The sequence below is a fragment of the Notolabrus celidotus genome, chromosome 19 (assembly GCF_009762535.1).
Source record: "Notolabrus celidotus isolate fNotCel1 chromosome 19, fNotCel1.pri, whole genome shotgun sequence".
Taxonomy (NCBI): domain Eukaryota; kingdom Metazoa; phylum Chordata; class Actinopteri; order Labriformes; family Labridae; genus Notolabrus; species Notolabrus celidotus.
This window is the reverse complement of record NC_048290.1, coordinates 23963056-23981324: the sequence shown is the minus strand read 5'-3', so window position 1 is coordinate 23981324 and position 18269 is coordinate 23963056. Positions and strand designations below refer to the sequence as shown.

The 18269-nt window shown below is 40.1% G+C and overlaps 1 protein-coding gene across 5 annotated transcripts; it reads right to left on the bottom strand.

Annotated features, from left to right (window-relative positions):
* Positions 1–494: 494 nt before the first annotated feature.
* On the bottom strand, positions 495–16773 carry tbc1d10ab (TBC1 domain family, member 10Ab). Of its 5 annotated transcripts, none has more exons than XM_034710376.1 (10): positions 16181–16739; positions 13446–13545; positions 13083–13190; positions 12794–12900; positions 12588–12702; positions 12353–12418; positions 11861–12050; positions 9988–10142; positions 9383–9794; positions 495–605 (listed from the first exon to the last, which is right to left on the bottom strand). In XM_034710376.1, exons 1-9 carry the CDS (start codon positions 16360–16362, stop codon positions 9387–9389), a joined length of 1431 nt encoding a protein of 476 aa, XP_034566267.1. In that variant the 5' UTR covers positions 16363–16739; the 3' UTR covers positions 495–605; positions 9383–9386. The 5 variants fall into 5 exon arrangements, with proteins under 5 accessions (XP_034566267.1, XP_034566263.1, XP_034566262.1 ...); XM_034710371.1 differs by lacking the exon at positions 495–605 and adding an exon at positions 7302–8091; XM_034710374.1 differs by lacking the exon at positions 495–605 and adding an exon at positions 7302–7433.
* Positions 16774–18269: the final 1496 nt, after the last annotated feature.

Sequence of the window (18269 nt, the reverse complement as noted above, 5' to 3'; positions counted from 1 at the left end):
CAGATTAAAGTTGAACCAGGATGTTGGCTTGTGTCTGGTTTGTGTCAGTTTGTGATGAAGATATAACACAGGCGTTCAATAATTGGACTGTAATGTTTGGCTAACCGAGTTTATAAAAGTGACCGTGCTAGTGTTTCTTGCGCAATCTTTCTTTTTTTGGCTACACTTTCAATGATGACATCCGAGTGGTAATGACCCAAATTTATGCAGGAAACTTAGATGCCCAGTATCTCTCTTGGCTTGCAAAACAACACTGATCTAAGCTTTATACTTTTCACAAAATGCAATTTATTATCGCAGTAACAAGAAAAGCCTGATTCTTTCCTTTGTTGATCCTTTTATCTCACTGTTATTCAACTGCTCAAGCTTCTCAGCTGACCATCAGTATCAGTCTGTCCCAGTTACGTCTAGCCCAGGTTTATCAGGGGCATAGTTCTCACTCTCTTACTGCAACCCACACACACACACACACACACACACACACACACACACACACACACACACACACACACACACACACACACACACACACACACAGCATGACCCCTCCCCCCTCTGTGTATCCTCTGTGAGCCCCAGGCTTCCTTGACGGGGAAAGAGGGGACCTGATGGACGGGAAGAGAGGAGACAGTGAGGACGTGACACAACAATGGCAGGAAGTGACTTCAGATCAATACAGATTAGAGCAAAACAGACCAACACGGAGGTAACAAACATCCCCGGTGAAGAGATAAACATACAACACAAACAGTGCCAAACACACGCAGAAGAGCCAAAAACCATTAAAGACAAAGCATGCTACTGCAAATGGAAACCTCCTTTCATTAACAACAAATGTGGTTTATTTTTTTCCTCAGGATATACTTAGGGTATCTGATGTGCGATATAAATATGTAAAGCATTAAACAAGCTCTGTGTAAATATTCTCAATTACTGTAATCATCCTCTAAAATGGTTTAACCACAAAAATTTGCTGTTGGGGTTATTTTCATACTCCTTTGTATTTTATATAATGCACCATACTTTGGAGCTAAACCATTAAACACCAATGATAAGGCTTGACAACATGCAGAACAATCCATCACTGGTCCCTGTCGTATGCTTTTTTGGCAACAGGATTTTTCTGTTATAAAACATACTTTCTTCACATTTAATGTGGAAGAAAATCCTTGCACTAACCTCAACAAATCAATGGGGTAATTTGTTTGCACAAAGTTGAAAGAGTTAAAATCGGGTGCAGTTGGAGGGCAGGGCTGTTCAGCAGTTCAGAGGTCACTGTGAGGTCCCTTAAACAAAGAACCTGATAGGTCTGTAGGCTGTATAACATGAAACCAGGAGCCTGTAACTTCAAATATTCTGAAATCAAGTGGAAAGAACCAGAAATAATGCAAAGATATGATAGTTTATTACATCAAAGTAAGAGAGACTTCAAGTAATGAATTAATGTTTCATTTATTCAATGTTGAACTTAAACTTGTAAGAAGAAACTCTCTGAACTCACAAAAAATACTGAATGATGACAAACAATAATGGGCTTACATTTGGAACAAAACAATGTCATGTTGTCATCAGTAGACTGATGTGAGGCAACAGACAAGGAGCAGCTGGGTGAGCGTTGGTCGATACCAACACCCATAAATACTCTGATGTATTTTTTCCTTGCAGAAAATGTCCCGTTTAAGGTCTTTAGAAGGGAACAATGACTCAGAAGTGAATCTAAAGATGTTATTCAGTGTGCACCGAGCAGCATAAATCAACTTCAAGATGATTCATAAGACATTCAGCCAAAGGAGATCAGGGGGATCCCCGGCTCAAACCAAACAGGTGTGTCTTATCATGTCCTTCCTCAAATCATAACCGTGTCAAGAAACCTGGTGGATCTGAGATCACTGAGGCTACATACTCAGCTACTGTTATCCTGAGGAAAATCATAAAAGGACCCACACACATCCTGTCCACTGTCCACTGAATGAGCATCTGTCCAACCCCTGGCACCTTCCACTCTGACTCTGCTTCCTGTCCCACACGTGCAGCTTGGATACTTCAAACTTTTCATTAAAGAGTTTCCCCCAAATACAGAGAAAAAATCCACAATAGGAACACGGTATCAATTGTTCTCTCAATTATGCAGAGTGTGCACAAAATAAGGGGAGAATTCAGATATCGTTTTACACAGAAATCCCATCACACATACAAACTCAAACTGCAGAAAAGCTTTCCCAGCTGCAGTCTAATTTGACCATTCAAACCATTATAGACTGGTCACAGTTGGGGTGTGTGACTCTGACCTCTACTCCGTCTAATCCCCCCTTTGGGTAGAAGGCATGATTGGGGATGGCAGGCCGAGGATAAGGGTCCTTTTAGAGGAGCTTTTCAGCTCATAAAGCCAGACTTTAATCTCCCAGACGCTTCACACATATGTTCTCATAAGATTATCCACCTCACTTTACCCACCCAGCCCCAATAAACAGCTATGGTGTATATACTGATATCACATGTTGATGATTTGAGCTTTCCAGAAAGTTGTACCATCAAAAATAAAGACAACAGCACCACAAATAGCAATTTTTGACTTTTCATTCTTGTACCATATAATGTTTTCCTTACACAGTCAGCAGGCGGTGGGTGTTTACCATAGAGCAGGGCTATTCAATGAAATATTTGGTCGGCCTGGATTTTCAGACTAAGGACATTAGCTGGGCCAGACATTTTTAGCAGACAGTGAGCAAAGTTAACAATTTCAAAGAAAAACAAATAGATAAGATAACAAACACACTGGATGTTTGTTATCTTATCTATTTGTTTTTCTTTGTATTGGCACATCCAACAGAGCATAAACACAATACAAGAGCAGCACTTAAACTAAACCTATGCTGAAATACTGCTTCTTTAAATTTTACATTTCAAACACATAACTTCAACTCATTTTGACAGGTAAATACAAGCACTTTTTAAGGTGCATATGGACAAAAAAAACTAAGTGCAGGTAAGGAACACTATCTTTTGTTTTGGTCACATCTGAAAGTGCATAAAAAAGTAACTTAAGCTAATCTAAAAACAGGCAGGGAGGTGGAGTTGAGGCCATGGCCTGCTGTCTGGCATAAAGCCACAATGTGAAGTGCTGGTTTAGCTCAGCAGTTAAACTGTGTTCCTCATGTACAGAGGCTATCGTCCTTTCGACAAGTGGCCCTTTGCATGTTCTCCCTCACTCTCCCTTCCTGCTGAGTTTCAGTTTTTCACTCCTTTCACCGTGTTCTCTTCTTAATGAAGGCATCAAAAGCCAGAGAATGAAAAAAACCCAGTTATAAAGCACCCACCTGTCAGTCAAATCAGCCATGCCTCTATTTAAGCCAAACTCTCGTTTTCAAAACAACAGATGTGTTCAAAGGTCACGTGTACAGTTATTTGGAATAACAAAATTACGTATTAAGATTAAAGGTAGCCACTTTCTGTACCAGGCTGTAAATGTGTTCAATTCTGCAGTAAAAACAGGCTTCTTTACATGGGACCGAATGGGGTTTTCTTGACTTTTGGGCAAGCCTCAACTGGACAGTTGAGGAAATTGCACTTTTGTTACACCTCCACATTGGATGCATTTTTCAGCCAATGTTGAGGTTTCCAATGCAGTATGTTGCAGTTTGTAATCTTGAGGGCTAGCATGTTAACAACAAATGAAGAGTCAATCCCATCCCTTGAAGGGAATATTAATTACATTGTACTACTTTTGCACTCAGTACATTTTGCACTGTAGCAGGGCAGATGCTATGTAACCATTGCAGCTATCTGAACAAGGAAAATATTATTTAAGCCTACTTATCTTTCTGTTTGCCAAGGAAACAATCTGTGGTCCAACAAGAGCTCTTTCTATAAAACTGAAGCCTCTTGAGTCACTGCAATGAAAGCACTGCTTTGGGACAGCTGGACAGACAAAGGTTTTATAGGGTGTTCTGTTTTTATTAGACACACAGTGATTGTAGAAAGATGGTGGAGAAGGAGACAGATGCAAAAAAAGTAAGATTCATATCAGAGATGATGCAGCACTTAAGAGGCTAACCCTCAGTCTAATTTCGCTGCAATGCATTTCAGATTATCTGGAATTACTTCATCACATGATGATGCCAAGATGGAGAATAAATAGTTGGTGTTGTTTTCTAGAGTAGTAAAATCCTGTCTCAAATTTCTTCTAATGAATCTTAAAGCCCGTGGATGGGGGGTGTCACTAGACATGGACTGCCTGGATTATATTTCAGTTTGTCACCACTACTTGTAGCAACATGTTCGCACCAATATAGTCCCTTGTGTATTTTTTTAACTTGATCCTATTTTAAGTCTGAACGTGACTTCAGCAGCACATTGGACTTCTAGAAGTTACATCTCCAAGCTGGCCAAAATTGTAAAAAGAACTTACTGATTTCTTCAATATGACTGAATCAGTGCTTATGGTTTTATTTCTGTATCATACTGTGTTCTTTGAGGTACAATCGGTGGGAGCAGTTGAGTGTTCTTGAACACATTTCTTGCCTGGCAACAAGTTCTTGTACAAAGCTGCGTATTCTGCCCAGCTTTCTGACTGAGATTATAAGGGCACTTCTGGGTCATGTCTCCATAAAGCCAGTATCTTATTACACCCTCTACAGTCTGGGCCCGGGTGTAGTGAATGTCAGGGGAGATGTGGGGGGGTTAGAGTCGGGCGGGGATGGATTGAGGTGAAGGGTGGAGTTGCGCTGAGAATGGATGGACATGCTAGCATTGTTTACAAATAAAGGCACATACGAGATGATGAGAGGAGGCAGGAATACAAAAATGCACTAATGACAGACATCAAAAAACAAATGACACCCAGATTTAGGATTAGAAAAAAAAGAAGCAGAGGGAGAGTAAGGAATGTTAAGTGGAGAGGACGATAAAAAAAAAAACTCACTCATTTTGTCTTATTGTTGCATGTCACACTTTAAAGTTTTGTTTATCTGGGAAATACATTTTCAAAGCAGAACATGAGAATGTTTGAATGTAGATGCAGTAGCAAGTGTTATGTTCTATGAGGAATAAGAAGTAGAATGCCGGTATACACAACTCCATTCAGAAACTAAAGCCGAATAGCTGCGTGAGGCGCTTGGGACACTGCTGTGGGAATTTGCCCCATTTGAGATGCAAATTCCTGCGTAAGCTGAAAGAGCCGGAGAAACAGGTGTCCGAGGAAGTGTGCTGCTGTGTGGGTGCGTGAGTGAGTGAGTGAGGGCGGGTGTGATGTTGCTGAATGATAACACAGGGTGTATTGAACCCCTGCTTGTTTAGTGCAGACTGTGTGGCAATGATTTGTCCCAACTCCCTTTGTGTTTGATATTGAATGCAGATGTAAAACTGGATTTTTAGAAGAGAAACACGACAGATCTGCAAGGCCAGCATTTTCACTTTTTATTGATTTACATGTGCTCAGGTATAAAACAGTCTGCTGACATGGATAGTTCAAATAAAATGACAAAACAGATCAGAAATACAGTCCAATATCTATAGAAAAGACGACTGACTGCACATTCACAGGCTGAATTAATTGTCTCCCTTAAATATTGCATTATTAGCAACCACAGGATTCTTCCTCTTCCTATGACATTTTCTTGATTAAAAAGTTTTTCAATTTGTTGAATCATTGATTTGATTCCCATGAAACACTATAAACAAATAGTTTTAGGATTGCAAGATTATCTTACAGAGCCTGTATCCTTCTCAATGATTGTTTAACCATTCACATGAACCCTGGATGAAGCTCAATAGTGCCACCTACATGACAGTATAGAAAACTCCACTTGGAAACTTGACTGATAAACTGAGTAAACTAAATTATGAAGTGTGTGTTTTGGCCTTTGATTAGAAGAGCAGGTAGATAGTGCTTCCTAGTAGACATAAAAATAAAAACCTGTAGCACATACGTCAAAATAATCTCCACATATTTTAAATCATCTTTCAACAATAACATCCTTCCATTACAAAAGTCTTGACAGCCCAACACAGGAAGAGCTACACTTCAGATAGAGTAAGGTCCATGGAGGGATTGTTCAGTAGTGATGGCTTATGATGTCATTCAACATTTTGTTTTTTAAAACTTCTCAGATATGATAAAAATCAGCATAAACTGGTTGATTATCAAAAACGTATGTCTCCCTTTAATCAATTAATGTACATCAGTGTGTTAACACTTTGATATTTTTAATTGTTGCTTTTTTCTTAAAAGAAAATTCTGGCATGTGCACAAATACATTTAGCATGACTCCAAAAATGAGCAGGGATACTTCAAACAATAAAGGAACCTTCTGTTTAAGATTAATAATGCCAGTGACCTGGATTTTAAAAAAGAGACAACATGTACTTTTACATGCTTCAGTGCATTTCCTGGTTGTGAGAACACATTGTTAATGGGGTAAAAATGACCAACTGAGTATAAAAACTGATGTTTGAATTCATAGGCTCCAGAGAACAAATTTCCTCCCTTGCTCTTTTTCATTGGGGTCTAAAGTCTAAAGTAAGCACGATTAAAATACAAAACAGCTTCATATCAGAGTGCTTTAAAAATGGTATTCAACCATCTCTCACTCTCAACATAAATATAAACCAGAGGGGTAAACTACGAAGTGAGTTCAACATGTCCCAGGTATCTTTCACTGAACCAAACAAAGGAGATTGCGCTAATCTATCACATGAAGCTGGTTAACAACATTATGAGTCAATCTGGAGTTACCCTGAGCGTGTTCACATTAATCATTTTCAAACTCAGAAAACTGATGATTGAAAAATATGAAGAAGTTAAACACGTAATTCTAACTAACATCAACACAGGTGTGTTTGAAACATAAGAGAAGAACTGAGAGATAAGACAAAAACACTGAGTGAATGCACAAATTATGGATTATCTCTCATCATTTAGTGTAGATACATCTGATTATAATAACTCTGTTTATTCCCCGACAGTGATCTCTCTCTCTGATTGAATCTTGTGTCGTGACGGTTTTAGAATTAATATTTCAGCTGCAACCCTGCTGGTGTCAAACTGAGTGCTGTGGTTATAGGACTAATAAAAATGTAAACATGATTCGAAGTGATAAGAATGCACAGTTTTAAATTTAATGCAGTATACAAACTTCACCTGACTAACCTATTCTAGTCACTGTTTAAGTCTGATGTCAGGAAAGATAATCAATAACTGTCATCAGTACTTTATATTTAAAATCATACAGGTAGACAAAGTGTCCTGCCCATCTCTCTTCCCTTGCGATCAGCTCACAGAGCTCTGTGATCGAGCGAGCTGATTGGTCAGTGGGCGGAGTTTTCTCCAAACTGATCTCTGATCCTGAACATAACCTGTCTTGGAGCAGGTTAGGAGTTCAGCATGAGTAACCATGGTGATCTTTCCAGGTAAGGAGTGAACTCCTGTCGTAGTCCTGAAAATCCAGAGTTAACCCTGAAGTTACCTCAATAACCACAAATCCCACTTCGTAGTGTACCCCTCTGATGCTCTCCTTAAGACAACATTCTAATACAGTATCACAACATGTTGATAAATCTGCTCAGACAATATATCTTTTAAAAGCATTGGATTAAAAAAAAAATCTTTGGCTTTGTGGCGCAAATATTTCCTGCACACTTCTGAGAGTCTCAGCCAGAGAGAGCCCACGCTGCTGGTCACAGCTGAGTCTGAGAGATGATGTCCAGACGCCCCCAAGTGTTCAGCAGAAACAAACTCATGAATGCAGAATAACAAAAAAGCTTCCTGAACAGATACACTGCTTAACTGTGTGTCTGCAATTTAAAAGGAGTGCAAAGCAAGATAAATACTAATCTCTGCGATGGCAACATAAGTAATGCCGGCGAGGAGGAAGACTATGAAGGCAAAGTGCTCTGAAAGAGATTTGATCCCTTCAGACAAATTGTACTTCATTTATAGTAAGAGCCAATGAACTGAGCTCTGCCTTTAGAGGTTGATAGCAGCAGTAGCTTTTTATTCCTCATATGTTCAGTCATATGAAGCTCATCGCTCAATGCTCCCATAGGCTGAAACTTCAATCACGAGTGCACATTGTCGCCATCTGTTGTTGCTCCCTGGTAATAACAGATGTATTAGCTTCCATGCTTTAAATATATACAATGATTTTAAAACTTCATTTGACTTCACCTCTTAGTTAAAAGTGCTGTTAATAACATCAGCCTGTTTACATAAAATCACACTGTGTAGCGACTGCTTAGCAGTCGAAGAAAAGGCTTTTTCATCACCCGTCATAGTGTTTGAAAAAGCTTCCTTACCTTTTCCTGAGGGGTATACTACGAAGCGAGTTCAGCATATCCCAGATATTTTCTCCTGATCCGGCTTCACTGAACTAAACAAAGGAGATCACGCTAATCTGTCACACGGAGCTGGTTATCAACATGTTGAGTCAATCCAAAATTATCCTGAGCGAGTTCACATGAACGGGGCGCAGATGGCAACATGTGACCAATCACAGACACGGACAGTCTGCCGTCAGCACATCCACATATTTTCCAACACTGCACTAATGTTAGAAAAATATGAAGAAGTTAAACACATCACCCAGACTTAGATCAACACAGATGAGTTTGAACCATGAAAGAAGAACTGAAAGATATGACAAAAACTCTGTTTGAATGCGCAAATTACATCTTATTTCTCATCATTAGTGCAGATAGATCTGACTATAATAATTCTGTTTGTTCCCTGACAGTGATCTCTCTCTCTGATTTCATCTTGTGTCTTTTGTGTGACAGTTTTAGACGTAATATTTCAGCTGCAGCCCTGACGGTATCAAACTGAGCGCTGTGGAGAAATAAAAATCAGAACATGATTCAAAGAGAAGCACGCTCAGTTTTATATTTAATACAGTAGTCCTACAACGACTTAATCTGACTAGCTTATTTTAGACTCTGTTTAAGTCTGATCTCAGGAAAGATACTGTCATCAGTGTTTGATATGTAAAATCATACAGGTAGACGAAGTGTCCTGATGATCTCACCACTCCACTCGCGATCAGCTCACAGAGCTCCGTGATTGAGCAAGCTGATTGGTCAGTGGGCGGAGTTTTCTCCAAACTGATCTCTGATCCTACACAGAACCTGCCCTGGAGCAGCTTAGGAGTTCAGCATGAGCAACCATGCTGATCGACCCAGGTAAGACGGGAACCACCTTCGTAGTGCTGAAGATCCAGAGTTAACCCTGAAGTTACCTCGATAACTGCAAATCCGGCTTCATAGTATACCCCTCTGGATTGTTGTGATTGTAAAAATAGTTATGGTACTAAAATTTGTCACAGTAAAGACTACAACAGTCATATGAATAAGATTGTGTGGAATTATTTGTGTGTGTAAACTTAAGACTCACCCAGCTACAGGTAAGTGTCATGCTCTGCACTGCTCAGACTCTCTTTGGACCCTTGTGCGGCGGTCACGTGATTGAGGAGAGGCGAGGGGTCACCTGGAGGGAGGTAAGGATTAACTGTCTCTGGTGACGGGAGGATTGTTTTCTTCTCTTTTTCCTCTTTAGACTTTCTTGTGTCTGTGGTGCCTTCCACTCTCGCACTGTCCGTTTGAGATGCAAGGGGAGACTCCACTATGATAGTGGGCCTCTGCCGCAGGTCCTGTCTGCTAGGTGGGTCAGCAGTCATGATGGCCTTTGCGCCGTGCATCCTGGGAGGGGACGTGCAGTGGAGATCTCCGCGTGACTCCTTCCAGCGCTTCAGCTGAGCGTGGTGCTCCTTCTCAATGTCTTTCTCAGACACCTCTAACTCAATAACCTGAAACACAAGCAGAGACAGAGAGTGCATCACATGGACGTACACCAGGGTGTTTTGTATGCAGTATGAACATATGTTACGGGTTAAGTCTTTTCTGTCATGTTACGACAAGAGGGCAAAGTCAAAGAGGAAGACAGCTGAGTGTGCAGTAAAAGCAAGGTCAAAACAGTAAAATGTGACAGTTTAACTGTACCTCGTGCACCAGGTAGCCTTCGTGCATGTACTGTGGCTGTATGGATCGGAGCATCTCCATTGTTTCATAAAGACCTTGACAGGTTTTTAATTTCTCTTGGGATCCCAACATGGACTTGAGGAGAACCAAGCCGACTCTGAAAACGATCTTTACTCCTGCATAAAGTCAGATAACATGGTTATTGCAGCTGATTTTGCATTTATTTTCATTAAAGAAAGTTCAGAGAGGTGCATGACTCCTGTAGACCAAATAGCACTCCTTCCTCTGGTCAAAACAAATACAATTGAGGCCAAAATGATTAGCCCCCCCTTGTTTAAATCAGATAAAACCCTTGATTTCTCCATGAAAATGACCATTAACAACAAGTGTTTAGAGTTTATTTGTTTCCAAAATAACAAAGTCAAAATGTTTACTATGTGTGATTAGGATATTATATTGATCCAATTAATTGAAACAAGAAAAGGTAAAAATGACATGTCCAAAATGATTAGCCCCCTGGCCATTAGTAGTCAATAGTTCACCATTTCTGAGCCACAACTAACAAACCTCAGTCTGGTGTGCTGCTCAATGAGTGAAGGGGTTCTTCTGGGACGATGGTCCTGAATCCCACATATGATGAAGATCCCTCACAACTGTGTTCCTTCAAACATCAACTCCAGAGGAGGTCAGGTCAGCAACAATCATCTTGGCAGATGTCCGGGGCTTCTTGCCCACAATTTCGACTGTTTTCCTCTCAAGAGTTCTTGGAATCTTGCGTTTTCTACCACGCCTAGGTTTGTTTCTTATGGAATTTGTCTCCTTGTACTTTGCAATGATGCAACATACGGCTGTTCTAGACACTGTAAAATGCTTGGAAATGGCAGCATAGCCTTCCCATTTATTATGAGCCTCCATTATCTTCTTTCTGAGCTCAAGACTGATTTCCATTGTCTTTGGCATGGTTAGTAAGCTTAGTCTCTGTGCAAATGTGTAAAGTGCCCTGTTTGGAGTCCCTTAAGTAAATCTAAATGCTGATTGAATGCTGAGGTGTTGTTATGAAGCCAAATGACCAACAGGTGTAGTTCGGACACTAGCTGACTGAACAGGTGTGTTTTGAAAGCAAAGATTCACATGGGACCACCCCATTTTTCACTATGTTTGATATCAAGCTATCCTAAAAATGTATTTTACATTCCAAAATTTACCACAGCTACTAAATAGCACCAGTGAATTTGTGATTATATTAAGTTTTATCAATGATGCGAACATTGGGCAGAATTTAAGGAACATGTTCCATTATTCCTGGGGGGCTAATCATTTTGGAAATCACAGCAAAGATCCCTCAGGACGGCACCTTACCTATTGAACGTAACAGCACTCAGTTTAAAGCAGACCCTCATGGTCATGGAATGTAAATGACTCATATGTAAGTGTTTGATACATTTTCTCTCCTTGTTCCTCCTCTAATCTGCTAGTCTAGTGCAAACACAGTGCTGCAAGAGCTGCATTTGTTGACCAAGCTGTCAATCATTCTTAGCATTAAATAATTATTAGCAAGTTGGCATCTCAGAAAATGAATATTTCAACGTATGTCAGCATGAAAAGAGCTGATCATAGTGACAGAAACCATGTCTGAAAAATGTTTTATGGTGTGCATTGTCATTTTAAAGTTGGGTCCATGTCCCATATAGGTTCAACTTGGCTTTATGTGCCCATTATTTCCTGTGTTATATAAAGGCTAAGGTGTATTACGTTTCAAATTAAACATGAGAACAAAGAGCACATGACAGAGCACGGAGGAACATGAATAATTGCTGTTGTGTATTTAACTCTAAACAAACAGCAGCTGAAACCACCTTTTCATTCACAACATCATGAACACGATGTGTCATACCCTCACAGAGGAACATGTCCCACACACGCAGCACCGTGGCCCAAGGCAGAGTCCGAGAGAAGGCGCACATGAACCACTCGGTCATATACAGGATGGGCTCCAGCTTGTGCTTCTTCAGGTGACGGTGGGCCACAGGGGATACCCGCCGCAGCAGAGCGTATAGGATCTCCCCATCCAGTTGGATCGCCTCCTGTGGGGACAACAAGGAATAGAAGACAGTTAGTAGGGTGTGGTAGAGAGAGGACACAGACATGTTTCTCTCTGCTTAATCTGATTGACAGATTAACTCAACTATGTTGCCCGGTCAAGACCTCGTGTTAGCCGATGATTTAAAATGTAGTCTTTCAGGGAACTGTAGGTCATTTTTTCACAACAGATAAAGGCTTTTTTTGCAATGCATGTAGGGTTCTGGTTAATAATGGACATGTTAGACACTGTGAATATATAATCCTGTTGCAGGCTGAACCTTTGTGTGTCTGTGTGAATCCTTACCAGGCCTGTGCTGTAGTATCCAGGCAGGTATTTCTCACATATCTGTACCAGCACCCAGAATGCATCCTGAGACACAGAAAGAAAACAAGAGGTAGAATTTTAAAGGGTAGGTCGTGGAATATTTAAGGTATTTTTCCACCACACGTCCTCTTTATACCTCTTTCAATAAGCAGTATAAATGCGGTAGTATGATGTGAATGAATAAGAGTAAAATATATTGTCAGTGTGTGATCACCTCTGCTGGCATATGCATCAGGAGCACAGCAGCAATGGGAGCCTGAGCCTGACAGTAACCCTCCTCAGGACGATGCAGAGTGTATGCCTTCAGCACGCGGAGCAGGTCCTGCTGCCTGAGTGTTTCAACATTTACATTTTATTCAACAAGAAACCATACGCAGTGACATTTACACAGTGATGGGTGTCATAAGAGGCAGTGCTTACCCATGACCTCCTCTGGCTGCAAACATTTCATGGAAGGGGAACTGTCGATGGAGGTCTCTCTCTATGATATCTATCCATTTAGGATCCCCAGGCTGATCGTCAAGTTCCTAAAATCATAACCCAATTTTATTGGCTTTGGCAGAAGTGCTCAGTTTCATTTAGAGGCATTTTCTACACTGGCACTTCTTCACCCCTCCCTCTGCAATCCTTAAACTACCTTACTAATTATTGCCACTAATTTGAATAACAGGAATTTAGCACAGACCCCAAACATGCACATTCAACTTACCTGGAAGTGGCCCTGGTTCTGCTCCCTTCTTACTTTCCCCCCGGTGAGGTAGAGCCAGGCCCGTCCACGCAGGGACGGGGGGATTCCCTTCTGACAGCGCTCTTTTACCTGTTATTCAACACATGAGGATTCTGTCTTAAAAGCAAGTCTTTAAATAGACTCATTATAGGTTTCTCTTGGTTAGCTTTTAGAGTGTGTGTTGTTCCTTTCTTTCCAAAACTGCAATTATGTACATGCTTCAAAAACGGCTCTCTGCACTCCAGAAAAACTCCTGCAGAGTCCAGAATCCTATTACTACTACTTTCCACTACTTTTTTCAAAAAAAGACATGTGGCTACATCTATTAAACTTTATGAAGCAGACCTTTCTGTGTTTTTTGGCCATCCACTTGTCCCAGTTGTTGAGCATCTCCAGCCATTTTGACTCTCGCTGCCTCAGCACATCAGTGGGGATTTCTTCAACACTGTGGAGATAAAACCAAACTAGTTATCTTCATGTAAAGCAACATTGGTTGTATTGTACAGTGTCATTTCCTTGTACATGTGACAGAGGGATCCTGCCATCAGAGGCAGTGAGATGAGGGGGCTCATCTCTTCCTCGTCCACACAGGAAGCATAACCTCAGACCAAACAGAGGAGCACTTGCCAACGGCAGCAAAGCACAAGGAAAACAGGAAGCTGCAGGAGAACTTTCCTCTTGTTCTGTTCCGTGCAAACTCCTACACAACTTATCTCACTTCACTACAGTAATGTCACATCGCACACCCTTTCCGTTTTCACACTTGTAGAAGCTGACAGGCATGTTTCTGTATGCAAAACTTCTGCTAAAAAAGTTCACAAGTCATTAAATACTTATCTCTACATAAAGATGCCATAGTGAGGTAGTTGAATCAGTCTTAGAGCTGAGCAAGTCTTAAAGCCATAACGTGTGACAGTCTCCTTAACCAATATAACACTCATGGCAGATCACTGCCTGCAGCTGCTTGGTCGGTCAGTTACTCCAGTGTCGGTTTGTCAAAACAGGTCAAACAACAAAACAAGAAAATCTAGATACTGAGAACAGCAGCTTAATCATGCAGGTTTAAATCACAGAGAGGACAAACCTTGGGTGCCTTGAAAACAATCATACACTGTAGATTCTAAGATCAGTTCTCTATATTTGTATGTAACTGAAGAAAGACCAGAACAGGAATAATGTGTTCTCTGTTTGAGGCAGACTCAAAACAAGCACAGAAATCAGGAACAAGTCATTCTGACTAATAATGAATTCCTATGAAAACAATAGTCTGTGTTATTGGCTCCTAACCAGGGAACCACTACTGTATTAGGAACTGATTGAATGGTTAGACTTACGAAAACAAACATATTCTGTTGCACATGTTTACTTTTAACTATAATTGACAGTTTTACTGCACACTATTTAAGTTAATGACAGCTTACAGTAAGAAAGGTCCTCCATTATCAAGTTGCTCACAACTGATTCAACCTGATGCAAGTTATTCATTCATTCATTCATTCATAATAATTGTATTTGCTCACTTCAGTGTTTGACAACACAACATATTGGATACACATCTTCACAAAATAGAGTATACACTGTCCATGAACAAACAGGAGCAGGAAGAAGAAAAACATATAATTCCTGCACCTCCCCTTAATCACAACATAATCTACCACTAAACCAGACAGCTAACCCATTAGTAATCACCTTCTCTTTTCATCAGTCATCAAATTTAACAATGAACACTGAAACAATCAAATACAGATTTACTGGATGAGTTTGCATTTCCCTATTACTTTACCTTTTAACATTCTTTTAAACTGTAAAATATTAGAGCCGCATTTTATATCATCTTCCAGAGAATTCCAAAGTTTAACTCCACAAACTGAAACACACATTTGCTTCAATGTAGTGCGCGCACATGGACTTTTGAAATTAACTTTCCATCTATGAGCCTCTTCATGAGATGTAAACACAAACAACTTCTGTAAGTTTTCAGGTAATAATCTGTTTCTGGATTTAAACATAAATAATAATATTTTAAAGTTAACTAGATCTTTAAATTTCAACAAATAGGAGCTATGTGATGGGGAAGACATGGCTGTATTTCAAAGGTCATAGGTCAAAAGGTTGAGAACTACTAGTCAAGGTGACGAGAATTGAAGCTTTTAACATTAGCCAAGGTGAAGCAGCCAAGAAGAAGCAGTATGGACGATCATCAGCTTCTCTTTTCAATGAGTTAAAGTTTGATTATAGAAATCAGCGGAGGGTTTCTGACAGTGTGTGTGTAACACGGAGAGAGAGGCAGTGATAAAGATACAAGTTGTAGTACTATTTGTTGTAAGCAGGGCCGGCCCGTGGCATAGGCAGTATAGGCAAATGCTAGGGGCCCCAGCCATCCAGAGGGGAAAAGAAACTGTGAATATTATAGGAAAAACAATATTGTTTGATCTAATTCATTTTGGATTAAATTTGGGAATGATGACAGTATACATTTAAAAGCTTGTGATTCACTTTTGGTTTTTAAAAATAATGGTATGCAAATCAGTTTTTGAAGTCTGTAAGTGTTCATGATTTACCTGTTTTTGTTTTGTTGTTGTTGTTGTTGTTGTTTTGTTTACACTTTGGAAGCTATTAGCTTAATTACATAGAAAATATAGGCTCGGCTTGAATAAGCATTTTGTTTCTGCCTTTTCAGTCATCACTTAATACATTACTTTGTTGAAAGTGCCTGTACTGGGAAAACGGTTGTGTTATATAATACTACTACTACTACATTATGCATTTTGAAACTGTATAATCATTTTCCTGCTAAATATCAGTGTTATTATTACCATTTTATTAATGTTCTTTTAGAGGTCATTTTTATTTTAAAACAAAGGAAACCTGTTAAACATAAAGCTGGATGTCAGGTGTCTTTCAGTGTACATGTGATGTGATTGTTGGTGGAGTTGGTTATAATACAAGGGGCACCAGTTTAAATCTTGCCGAGGGCACCAAGTCGGTTAGGGCCGGCTCTGGTTGTAAGTGTAATAAAAATAAACAAGTCTTTGTTTGTAGTATTCTATGTAAACTTGCCATTAGTGTGCTGTACTTACATTTCTCTGGAGGACTGCTGGGCTCCTCCTGTGAAGCCGTACTTGTCCACCTGAGCCTCCACCTGGATGGCATTCCCGTTCACCTCCTGGTCGGTCCCAAACATGCTCCCATTTCCATTATCTGTCAGCTTCTCATTGCTGTCCTGCATTTCGAGTCCATTGCCCTGCTCGGGTTTTGCCATTTAGTCAACATTTACCTTCTTAGAGAGTCTACAGTCTGCTCACAAAGCTTCACCAACACCTTCCAGCTCTCCATGAAGACGTGATGCTAAGTCTGTCACAGCTAGCTACGGTTACCAGGAGGATTTGCTTCCTTGCTGCTATAAAACGCACTTCAGCTGTTTCGAAATAAAAAGCGTGTTCCTCTATTTCACATGTTGGCAATATGTCAACAAAATATACTCATACACCCACGGGTAAAATGATCGAAAATAAATTGCTGCTTTTTCGACGAATTAGCGCTGTATATAGTTACAAACTCTGAGGCTAACATGCTAGCATCATAGTGTCAGCTGACACACACTCACATTAAAGCCAGATTGTCTCTGTCAGCAGGAATGAAGGCTAGCTGGTGGCTACAAGGAAGAGAGACTGGATGAGATAAGTAAACACAACATCCATGGCATCCTATGACTCTCTATTGCCATCTACTGCTGAAAACCAAACGTTCAGGTACAATACCCTCCCTGTTTGAAACTGTGTTGTGGACTATTTTATACAGTCTATGGTTTTGGACTAATAGAAAGAAGGTTGTTTTAGACCTTGTTACAGTGGATAGCAAAAGTCTACACACCCTTGTTAAAATGTCAGGTTTTGTGAAGTAAAAATGAGATCAAGATAAATCATGTCAGAACTTGTTCCACCTTTGACCTATAACATGAACAATTCAATTGAAGAAAACTTTTAGGGGGAAGAATAAAAAATAAAAATCTAACATAATGTGGTTGCATAAGTATACACACCCTTTAACTGATATTTTTTTGAAGCACCTTTTTGTGGGACTCCATTAACATGGCACATCTTGACATGGTGATATTTGCCCATTCTTCTTTACAAAAAAGCTTCAAATCCATCAGATAGTGAGGGCATCTCCTGTGCACAGCCCTCTTCAGACCACCCCACAGATATTCAACTGGATTCAGGTCTGGACTCAAGCTGGGCTGTTCCAAAACTTTAATCTTCTTCTTGTTTTTATGCCAAACATCCCTTTTTGAATTATGGCCAAAAAGTTCAACTTTGGTTTTTATCAGACCATAAAACATTTGCCACATGCTTTTGGTAGACTTCATGTATGTTTTTGAAACATTTTGCCGGGCTTGGATGTTTTTCTTCATAAGATACAGCTTCTGTCTTGCCACCCTACCCATAGCTGAAACATATGAAGAATAGAAGAGATGTTGTCACATGTAGTACACAGCCAGTACTAATCAGAAATCCCTGCAGCTCTTAATGTTGCTGTAGGCCTCTTGGAAGCCTCCCTGAACAGTTTTCTTCTCGTATTTTCATCAGTTTTGGAGGGATGTCCAAATCTTCACCTTCATCACAAAGGTGAAAAAAGGATGACATGATTTATCTTGGTCTAATTTTTTTACATCACATAATCTGACATTTTAACAGGGATGTGTAGTCTTTTGATATCCACTGTATGGCTAAATAAGTAATACCAGAATGTATAATGATTGTCTAATGTTTTACATTCCTAGCCTGATGTAATTTTAAAAAATCCATCTGGGGGAGCAGTCAAACTTTAAAAAATAAATACACGTGGTACGAATGTTTCTCATATCCGTATGCTGTGGTGATATGTAGTTAGTATTTGACTGTTTTGAGTTCAAGGCCTCTTTTTTCTGAAAAGTTTATTTTTCGTTAGTTATTAGAGTTTAAAAAACGGTGTTTTACTTCCGGGTTTGCTTTGATTCACAGCCACCGTAGAAGGAAACGTCAAACGGCACACAGCGTCTTATGCATGACGCTACGCTGTAGGGCGGAGCTCGTTACAGTGACTTCACAGGCCCTGGCTGCACAATGGCGGCGCCCGGGAGCGGGATTTTTTGGCTTCAGAACCGTACAATGGGAAGAGGCGGAGCAA